Source organism: Sphaeroforma arctica (genome assembly GCF_001186125.1).
Source record: "Sphaeroforma arctica JP610 unplaced genomic scaffold supercont1.966, whole genome shotgun sequence".
NCBI lineage: Eukaryota > Ichthyosporea > Ichthyophonida > Sphaeroforma > Sphaeroforma arctica.
Window position 1 is genome coordinate 10,067 of NW_014039592.1, and position 11,197 is coordinate 21,263.

At 41.4% G+C, this 11,197-nt stretch overlaps 2 protein-coding genes across 2 annotated transcripts in view; both read left to right on the forward strand.

Annotated features, from left to right (window-relative positions):
- The window catches only part of SARC_09475 (hypothetical protein), a 10,192-nt gene extending 485 nt beyond the window's left edge, over positions 1-9,707 (forward strand). Inside the window, exons 2-19 of the mRNA XM_014296507.1 lie at positions 422-574; positions 952-1,037; positions 1,196-1,359; positions 1,674-1,818; positions 2,367-2,512; positions 3,060-3,141; positions 3,564-3,683; positions 4,107-4,185; positions 4,502-4,869; positions 5,052-5,204; positions 5,790-5,939; positions 6,401-6,523; positions 6,879-7,001; positions 7,356-7,418; positions 7,826-8,003; positions 8,425-8,615; positions 8,729-8,911; positions 9,359-9,707. Coding sequence (XP_014151982.1) covers positions 454-574; positions 952-1,037; positions 1,196-1,359; positions 1,674-1,818; positions 2,367-2,512; positions 3,060-3,141; positions 3,564-3,683; positions 4,107-4,185; positions 4,502-4,869; positions 5,052-5,204; positions 5,790-5,939; positions 6,401-6,523; positions 6,879-7,001; positions 7,356-7,418; positions 7,826-8,003; positions 8,425-8,615; positions 8,729-8,911; positions 9,359-9,499 — 2,616 coding nt within the window. The 5' untranslated portion in view covers positions 422-453 and the 3' untranslated portion in view covers positions 9,500-9,707. The remainder of the gene's footprint in view (positions 1-421; positions 575-951; positions 1,038-1,195; positions 1,360-1,673; positions 1,819-2,366; positions 2,513-3,059; positions 3,142-3,563; positions 3,684-4,106; positions 4,186-4,501; positions 4,870-5,051; positions 5,205-5,789; positions 5,940-6,400; positions 6,524-6,878; positions 7,002-7,355; positions 7,419-7,825; positions 8,004-8,424; positions 8,616-8,728; positions 8,912-9,358) is intronic.
- A 1,140-nt stretch (positions 9,708-10,847) lies between these two features.
- SARC_09476 (hypothetical protein) lies at positions 10,848-11,020 on the forward strand (the record flags this gene model as incomplete). Its single annotated transcript, XM_014296508.1, has 1 exon — positions 10,848-11,020. A coding segment is annotated over one exon (173 nt), but the record flags the coding sequence as incomplete, so codon positions are not given.
- Positions 11,021-11,197: the final 177 nt, after the last annotated feature.

Here is an 11,197-nt window from a genome sequence, read left to right on the forward strand (position 1 = left end):
TGTGTGTGTGTATATACTTATATATTGATAAATATATATATATATATATATACAAATATATATATATATGTATATATATATATATATTTGTGTTTAGATATATTTATATCACAATCACTACTCGTGTTCTGCGATGTGACTTCACTTACGTTACATGGATTCACAAAATATTCATATATACCTCCAGATCTGTTACACGTGAAATTCGATAACTGGGGAATGTTTTTTACAGACGTAAACTTTCAGAGCAATCAAATCACATCTCAGTGTAGCAAGTAATTTGACAACCTCTCTAGTAGTTGGAAAGGTAAAAGCATGGCTTCATTCAATTGCCCCAGCAGTGGATACCATGTATTCTTCCATGCGAGTGTTCGATAATAGGAAACGGTTACTCATGTGAAACGGCTCTATAACACCACAGACGATCAAGACAGGCCTATAGGCGTCGACAATATGGCCACTCACCACGAGAGACGTACGCACGTGTACATTCTGGGTAAAGATATGACAACATTTGGGCATATTCACTTTGAAGATTTTCCAACGCTGAATAAAGAAACAGACATGGTAGCAGGTAAGTATGGCGGCTGTTTATATGCTACTTCTGGACAAAGTACTTGCAGTATTTCGTGGAATTTAGGATATAGTCGCATGTCCGATGTAGCATGAGGCATAGTATACTGAGCGAGTTTGAGAGGTACACGTGTCTCTCTGCTGCCAACATTATAAATATGGACTTGCAGACAATCAAGAGTGTAATTCCGTATTCCGTACTTCGAGAGTGCATCTAGCTGTTTGAATACATTTTCATTTACTCGATTGTGACAAGCGTGAACACTAAGAGAAGAAACAACTTCTATGAAGTGACCCTAGTTTGTTCGATCGGGATATTTGTTATTGTGCAAGGCTACAGCTGAGTGGGTGCATATTTTTGATTTTTTCTTCGTGTAGGTATATACAGAGTAGCTTTCACCTTCCCGGCGAATGGTGAATACTTTCTTGGATTCAGCGCGATAACTTACAACGATGATGGTGAGGTACGTAATATGTGTGATTTTCCTCATGTTTTACTTTTTCACGGGTAGAATGAAATCATATACATAGAAATATTTTGGTGCTATGGTATGGACTGTCACAGCTGTATGCGGCCGAATCCACTACTAAACTGCCTTTATTCTCCATGAATACCATATAGGAGGCTCTTATACATCTCGAAGAGCTCGTGGAGGTCGATACAGGGGATGAGAATCTGACTATGAGTGATTTCGATGCCTTCAAGGCTCTCAACAAGCAAAACGCAGATTTGATTAATTATGTTCGAGGGGTGCCGCCCCATAACGTGTTTAGAGTGCGGGAAAGGTACGTCTCGTGTTTGCCGAGTTGCTATTGCAATAGTACGTTCGTATGAAATTGTTGTTCAGAGAGAACTAACGTGTTTATGTTTTTGTCCTGGTGCCCTTAGTGGGCTGTGAAACATGAACTGAGTGTTGTAAGTTGTATCTTTGTTTATTAGCTCGTTTTCCGGAGTATGGATAAGTACAGACTCGATTGCAAATTTCCGGAAGCGGACACACATAGCCAATTTTCGAGAATTATCTTACATACTTCTTGAGCACTCGCAAATAGGCGATTCGCCGTCCTTGACTCATACGATTTCCACGACTTCGCTGCAGATATACACACCCCTTGACACTGATCGAGCCCGAGCACACGGCTCTCAAGACTGCCAAACAGGCATACGCAGTGAAACTGTCTACTGCCGATGGCAAGTTTGTTGTCGGCAGAGATTACGAATTCGCGCTGTCGTATCAGAAAAAGGTGGGCGATACATGAAGGTTGGGGCACGTGAAGTCGCGGGCCTCAAATAGAAATAACAGCTCTTGATAGCACACCCTGAAACAAGTATATAGGGTATACTAGAACATATTTATGTGTGCGGCCAATGTACCTGTACATCACGAGTTTGTACTCATTAGTATTGGGCACGCATACGCATTTCTAGCTTGGTCCATATTGGGATGGATAGGATATATTGTATTTGATGCGTGTACTACTAATTCTGGTCGCGTTCCATGCAACCCACCCGCTCACACTGTGTCTGTTTTTGGTAGCGCTTATCTGTTTGATATCTTACTACTTTGAAGCTTAGGTTGTCTCGACACCAACCGGACAGACGAAGAGAAGGGGTTTTATATGTACTGATACAGCTATTCTGTACGCAATTACAAGACATCTACTCAAATTGACTCTCGTAGAAACGACTCAAATCGACTCGGATTTTCAGCTTTCTTATGTAAGAGGTACTACACTACAATACAGCTATCCAGGTGCTAAAGTTCTTGTTCATGCCTCCCCTTGCTTTGTAGGGTCCGTGTGTTGATGGTAAAGATGTTGGTACAACATTACCCTGTTTCTACCGAATGGAGACGCTGGCAAAGTACCTCAGTGCACCTGCGCACATCGCTGTATTCCACGAGGACCTTCAATCTTTTCTTCATCTGCACGCTGCAGCGTATGTCATATTGTTTCATGTGACGATCTGAGTTTGACAATCACGTATGACTTTATGTTGTAAGGTTTGTACCGAACTTCTGCTTTGGGTCAACCACCTTGTACATACCTTTGATAATGACAATGATCTGCAACAGTACAGTACACGGCCAAACATGTACATGCAATGTCGGGCCGGTGTATACGCTGACAATAGAAGGTCCCAGAACGTGGTCAATTTCGCTACTGTATAGTATCGCGTATGCTCACAGTTGAACGAAGGTGCGATACTTCAGTCTTTGAATTTAGATTTGTGGTCCAGCTTTTCTGCTTGATGGCTTCTTGTGGATGCAATTTGATAGAGTGATTTGGGTATAAATGTGTCTTTGGATTCTTCTGTAGCGATACATACAACGAATTCGCTAGGTAGAGGTGTTGTTCTGGCAGAATGAAAATCGGCAATTGTCCAGTATCCGACCAGGTTGTCTTACACATACGCACGCTTCATTTTACTGATTTAGCACTGCTGTCGTCAAATTTTACTAATCTCTTGTTTCAATTTCTTGCAGTATAAATAGCGAATCCAAGGAAGCAGATGAAATAATTCCAGTGATTGTGGGCGATCTAGCCAATGGCGACGTTGAAATAGAGGTAAATTGATTGATACTAAATATCTATTGATAGAAAGGCAACATACTTTAAATCCTCGAAGCCAGACTACAATAGCTAAGTCAATAATCGGACGGCAATTCTTTCCTAGAATATTTTATTTGCCATGGTTGACCAATATGATTTACCATTCTCCCCCAGGTGGTTGTTTAGGGTTTTTGGTTGTCATGGTATTAACTATTTATTCAATCGTGATTTTTTTGCCCACAACAAAGTTTGCTATCAATGATAATTCCCATTGTGGTACGACACTGCATATGGTGGCTTTCTTTTGGTTAAACACTACTATATGCAATACTGAGTTCTCTGAATGTTTCTCGCCAATGTACAATCCATGGCATTCGAGAAGTTTCTTGAAAGATCTGCCTCTGCTCAAACTATTTCTCGGAAAAAATCGCTTGCAGTTTGTAGATGCCGCAGAGATTGACCAAGAAGAGTCCGATGAGATTATGTCTGACAATATTGCTCAACAGAGAGAAGATGAGATGGAGGCAGAAGAAGAAAGAGAAAAAGACAAGGAAGCTGTATGTTGTGATTGAGACACCAGTGTATATACGTGCTCGGAACGCTTGTTGATCGTGCACTGAAAGTTCCACTTGCAAAAGATGTAGATGCATGCTTATGAGTGAGAAACTCTGGTATAAATGCGCACCACAGTTTAGTCAACAGATAGGGTTATGCTCAGCGTACCCAGACCCACCAACAGCTGCATGATGTATATTTTGTTTTAGAATACTTTTTGCATGCACGTTGAATACTCACAGTATGATAGCGAGTCGCTGATGTAGAGCGTGAGCGCATCTTTTTATCGCTACATCCTCCCTAGTATATGATATGTTGCTGAAAGACTGATCGCACTAACCTTTTCTGTAGTATTGGATCTGTGTATGTTCATTGCTATATTTGACGGTATCCCTATCTCACTCCAAGGCCTATCTTTTTTCCAGAAACAAGTTTTGGAAAAATATGTTGAAGAGCTCGTCGAGGAGGAGAAGGGGCGTGCCGACGTGATGGAAGATGATGAAGGTGCGTTTGCCGTATGAAGATCAAATTTAAATTGCTTGTGTTGTCCCAGTCTCAGAAGCACTTACTTTATATTAATGTAAAACGCATAGAAACGTTGCAGATGTTAGATAGTTGTCTATTTCATTAAGGCATATTGTGAGCTTCTTTTCTGTGGCTATCTGCCTTGTTAAATTCACAGTTGTACCTTTGAAACCATTGTTCGTCCACCGAGGTCAATTCTATACCATGTCCCAAAGCTCACTTCTGTTCTTGAGAATCGGAATCACATCCGCAAAAATAAATTAATAATCACATCCGGACGTGCCATTACTGGCAGACACCAACAGGCCATATAGGCCTGATGACGACGATGACGATGGTGATGATGATGATGATGATGATGATGATGAGATGCAAAGCGATAGTTATACTGAGAATAATACTAAAAAAGATGATGAGAATGGTATTGATAAGGACAGAAGCAATGTATATATTGATGATGCTGATGCTGCTGCTGATGATGATGACGCTGACGATGCTGCTGCTGATGATGATGACGCTGATGATACTGCTGATGATGATGATGATGCTAATGATGATGATGATGCTGATGATGATGATAATGATGATGATGATGATGATAGTATAGACGCAGTCGACGCGGCCGTCATAAAGCAGTTGGACCAAGACGAGCAGAAACTCGACGTATGTAGTTTTGATACTATTGTCTACTTTTTTTTGTTTGCGCAAATTGGCGCTCGAATACGGCAGGTAGTAGAACGGCGGAGAATGTTATGTTGCTGTATATGATACTACCGGATATATCGAAAATAATATTCGTTATATCATAACTATTTCTAACACTCTGCATTCGCGCAAATGCACAGCAAGAACATGCGGAAGCAGTACGCGTAGGCGACAATGAAAAAGCGGAAAGTCTCGAGGAAGAGAAAATCGACATTGAAAACTCAAAGGGCACGGCTGGTATATTCTCCGGATTAATTGAGGAAGCGGAGGAGAAAGAGAAAGAGTTTGAAGGGGTATGATTGTTGTTGGCATTGTGTATTTGTGAACATAGGGATATTGTCGATGTCTTCAGTTTTAGGTATGTGTACGAATACGCACTCTAATATATACGTACGTATGCAGAATTTGGTTTATATTTCGCTTTACTAGATAGTCAATACAGTTCAGTTTATACATGTCTGTGCTCGTAATATTCTTTCCTAGATAACAGAAACATAAAAAAGGATATATACATACATATATATATATATATATATGTATATGTATATATACGTATATATACGTATATATACGTATATATACGTATATATACGTATATATATATATATATATATGTATATATATATATATACGATTGTATCCATGCATTCCCATCAATGAGTATATTTGAGTGTCCTTAAGGAGTGAGAGCTGGCGACGTTCCCAACAAATCGTGATCGCAGCCAATCCCAGGGATTGATCGCTGATTTTTAAGATTTGAGTACAGTCACTAGATTACCGTTATTTCACACTACACTCTCAAGCTGTCGGAATAGTAGGCATATAATAGATACTTATCACGTCCAAACAAGCTAATAGCATCCTCGTTGATGAATTAGGATACCGAAGATAATGGTACAGAAGAAGGTGACACAGTGGAGTCACTCGATGAAGACGGTAACTCACTTGGGCACATGGGTGAGATCAATGGGAAATTACACGTGGATAAGGCTACTGAGGAAGTGAAGATCAACGCAGCCCAAGTCGAGGTTTGTGCAAGCATCTTTACATTGGGTATAATTGACTGTGGTGAATTTTGAAGTACATACGTGTAAAAATTGCTGGTTCAATAGTTATTACCTTCTCGCATAGGCACGTTTGAAGGTGGATGAGGTTGCTGCGCACGATTCGACACGCATCATATGCGCTCGAACTTACATAGTCATTAATTTGCACGAGACGTACACCCGTATGCACGCACACGTGTGAGAACATACACATACTGCTGGCCTGTAAGACGTGCACCCGTATGCACGCACACGTGTCGGAACATACACATACTGCTGGTCGGATACCATAATCGTAACTCGCCCGCCATACGCATCCACGATAAAGTCCGGTATAGTCAGCGTATTTCCTCAGCAATAGAACAATATAGCATGGGGTGTATACCTGACCATAGTACCAATTGCATGCGATTATGTGCATGACATGTTGCCGTGTTTGTTAGGGTGATGATGGTGACACTGTGGACGACGAGGGCAACATCATAGATGATGCAGACGACAGTGAAACTGGTGCGGAGTCCGCAGAAGAAGTCGAGGAAGAGGTCGTTGCTGAGAAGAAAGACAAGGTTGGTGACTGACCTGCGTCACAGACCTGTATGCCACGATACGTTTAACTAGCCAACCAGGGCACAGTGATTGCTAGACTCGTATTCCAACTTGTGGATGGTCTGCTCTCAGTTACCTCTGATAATATATGCTACTATCCGTGCACTTTGCTTAAGCATGTTTCAGTATCGATGTGCTACATTCAGGTTGTACCGTTGACTATATTAACAAAGATGTTCTGTAGCACGCACAAATGTCAGAACATAGACATACTACTGGCCTGTTAGCATAATCGTATCTCATCCGCGAGTGTATACCTGACCATAGTACCAATTGCATGCGATTATTTGCGTGATATGTTGCTGTGTTTCTTAGGGTGATGATGATGGCACTGTGGACGACGAGGGCAACATCATAGATGATGCAGACGACAGTGAAACTGGTGTGGAGTCCGCAGAAGAAGTCGAGGAAGAGGTCGTTGTCGAGAACAAAGAAAAGGTTGGTGACTGACCTGTGTCACCGACCTGAATACCACTATACGCTTAAACTAGCCAACCAGTGCACAGTGATTGCTAGACTCATATCCCATCGCGTGAATTTTGGTCTGCTCTCAGATCTCTCTGATAACCTATGCTACTATCCGTGCACTTTGCTGATGCATGTTTCAGCATCGATGTGCTACATTCAGGTTGCACTGTTGACAAAGATGTGCTGTTAAGTCAAGTTTTCCCATGATTCCGTATAGTGCACTACATGTACATTACAATGCAGCAACCGTGATCATAGAGAAGACTTGCAACGCACTCACGATTCTCTTAACGTATATGCCAATGAACATCTATATTATTCCAGTTGGAGGAGGATAAAACGGAACAACAACAAGCCGCAGAGCACGTGCTGGAAGAAGAGACGGAGGTGTGTTAGTTTGTTAACCCATACTTCTTAGCGTATATGTGCCCCAACGAGTGTGCTGCATGCGCACGTTTCGAGCTATAGGATGTATAATTCACGTGTTCAAATACCACGAACAACTGTTAAGCTTGAAACACAGTTGCCTAATGGTAAAAGTCATTACTCGTGATGTGTACCTCGATATAATCCAGCACACGATAGAGCACATTGCACCTGTTTCGTGACGCGGGTCTTCTCATTCTACCTGTTAATATCAAGTACACACGATCAAGCACTCGGTCTGAGACTAAGAATTGAATCCAAGAGATAGTCAGTCTGTGAGTGTTGTGCTATGGTATCTAGTGCGTGAGTAATCAAGGTAGCTGACAATATGAATGTCAACCGAGTGTCATATATCCATCGCAACGCAGCTCAAAGCGATCGAGAAGGCGGAGACTCAGCATGAAGAGAAAGAACAGGCAGTACAAAAGCAAGAAGAGACAATTAAAGAGGAGCTCACAGCCGACAAAAACAAAGCAGCGGAGGCGGAAGCAGAGCTTAAAAAAATGGCTGAGGAAGTGCAGGAAGCTGAGGATGCGGATCCAATGAGTATGTTATGATATTCATAACGATGACTGTGCTCGTGTTTGAAGTAATGTACAGCAACAACTAACCTGTTGTTTCATGACTTGTCAACCCGAACGACATTTGTCCCATTAGGCCCATCGAAATCTTGGGACGATTGGCGGTGGTTCGTATGCCGGGGGTTTCTCGTAATATGCAATTGAAATGCAATGCCTTCAAGTATACGTTAATTAGATAACTCCCAATCATATGCTTGTTTTCGAATATAACAAGACAGCTGGCTATAATATAATTTTTCACACAACCACATTCGAATACTTTTCAGTGCCAATCACAAAGCGTTTAGTCGAAATATATTAGCGAATCCGGGGTATAGCTTGTCAGAAACGCAAACTGCGCTTTGTGCTGAGGAGCCACTTTTATGTCTGTGCATACAAAAATACAGACAAGTCTGAAGTGGCGGCAGAACGGGGAGATGCAGATACCAAGACGACCGAGGGAGAGACAGTCGCTGGCTCTGATGACACGGTAGACACCGAAGTATTGGCCGAGGAGATGGGTGATAGTGTTGACGACGTTCAAGTACAGCTCGAAGTAGAGAAGAAAAAAGAGAAAGCATTGGAAGACAAGTTGGAGGTATGTGTGTATAGGTATTCTAAAAATCTTTGCACCGATACAAAATATCCAATAACCTACATGATTATCAACTCACACTTTTCAATCGGATATGAATGATAAATTTGTAATAGCTCCTGGAAACCAAAGATAACAAGTCCAGAAGCATCAAAGCTGGAAAGATCAAAGGCGAAGCTCAGAGAACGGCTGGCAGTGTTGTGAGACAGAAAAGACACCAAGGTCACGTCCACGTGAATGAAGAGGTGGCTTATCTCAGCACAATCATACCACAAAGCACAGTCGACCACAAGGATGCAGTAAGTTTGCGCCGTTTCTGTCATATGTTTTGGGGTATAAAGTACTAAGGTGTCCTTTGTTTCTATACAGCACGTGAGCTCTGGGTCAATGCTCGGTGGGTCTATCAATCGCTGAACTCGCCAGAGCATTTGGTGAACGTTGCAACATATTATGTGTATTGGAGTGTAAGTTTTATTGAAGCCTGTGTAAGTAGTACTGATGAGGTACAACGAAGAGCATGGCGCAGGGCTTAGAGTATTTATGTATTTGAATCTCTGATTAAGACATATGCTTGACCTCTCAGTATTCATTTCTGTCTGGTCATACGTAAACATACGTAAAGGAAATTTGGAACGAGTTTTACGTGAATATAGTCGGAAACGAACAGATTTGATATTTTTATGGCGTTTGATCTCCATTGTCTGCCAGGAATCTCATGGTTCTCGAAACACTCCCTGATTTTTTAGACCCCTTTAGATACATCCGAACTCAAGTTCTCGGTCAAATTTACGAAGCCTGGGTACCACAAAGTCGTAGTTTTGGCGAAGGATGGCGAGGATGATAGCTTAATCGCGGCACACTACTTGGTGAAAGTACTTGAAGAATAGAAGACACGAACTACTCATACCATTCGTTTACCAACCGATGGAATGCTGGGCCCACTATTGGGCTCACATTCACGGAGCCTGTACACTGCGGAAAGGTGACACGGTCAGAACACAGCGAGAAGAAAGCCTCAACTATTCACATTCCACATGATATCAGGTAATTATAACGCCGATATGTAGAACGAAGAATAAAATAAGACAAATAATCAAAATGAGACTAGACAGAGTTCCACTTTCTATGTGATTGGCTTAAGTGCGGGTGAGGGCGAGGGTGTGGGGGGTGTCGCTTCGCTTAAGGGTTGATGCAACATGCAACGAGTACTTATTGATTCGGCAACCACTAAATCATGAAGTATAGCTAAATAAAAACCGGCATCAACAAGCTAAGTTCAGTATAGGTCAATCCCCTGTAGAATGCAAAGCTGAGTTACTTAGATACAACAATATATGCATCACATGTATTGTACGTAACTCAAGTGCTACATACCTACATACTAATTTAAGCATGCTGTAAGGCCGCTCAGCTCCGAGGTTTGACAGAAATCCAACCACATTGAAGTAGGTGCAGCATATATACACACCGACCCACACCAACACGCGTATGTATATACAGTACATAGAACAACTATTTATTTATATCAATCAAACTTTTACACACAGATTGAGGCCACGTCAATTTCTTTGCACCTGTTGCGGCATGTTTTATATACACGTTCTTAAATCATTGAAATCGAAATTATTTATACACATGTGTATGTGGTATTGTATTGAGCATAAACGTTAGTAACTTTAAAAATCGATTGATTTTGTCTCGTCTTATTAGGCTTTTGGCTCTTGGCTTCAGAATCCAGAGTCGCGGAGACCGTGGTTGGCGTGGTATGTGTTTTGTTCTAGTACAGAGTATTTATTTAGGATATAGCCCTCTAAATGACCTCTCGTATAATCCTGATCGTGAATCAGACCGTGGTTGGCGTGGTATGTGTTTTGTTCTAGTACAGAGTATTTATTTAGGATATAGCCCTCTAAATGACCTCTCGTATAATCCTTATCGTGAATAGCGATACAGTTGAGGTTTCGAAACCCAACACATACCATCCCAAATTCCACATATTTATAAACAAAAGTCTATATTGATTTTTTAACAGGACGCGAAAATTTGAATATATATGTTATGTTGAATATCATTCTAAATGAGTGTTTGTGCATATGTGCATGTATAAATACTACACGACGAGAGAGTGCCCTATTGAAGCGCATACTGACTAAGAAACAAAATATATATATGAGGTAGCACCATATTTAACTACATAATAAGTGCGATCAAAACAGGATCTTAACAGTACAGGAGATGGGTGAGAATAAGAACTTAGCTGACGCTTTACGCGTGTGGGTGTCTTCATTCCACGACAGTGGTGTGGTCACGGTCCCTACCGACACTTTAGAAGACCTCCGAGATGGTGTTGCGCTAATGGAGATTATGTGTGAGCTGGAATGTGAGGTGCTTCCAAAGGATGAGATCAGGTATCTAAGCGAATTTGCATTTGTTTTGTTTGAGGACGAATGTAGATGGTTTTTCAAGTACATATAAACTTTCACTTCTGTACGTATATATCTGAATACAAACACACACACATACACACACACACACACACATACATACACATACACACGCACACACACACACACACACACACACAC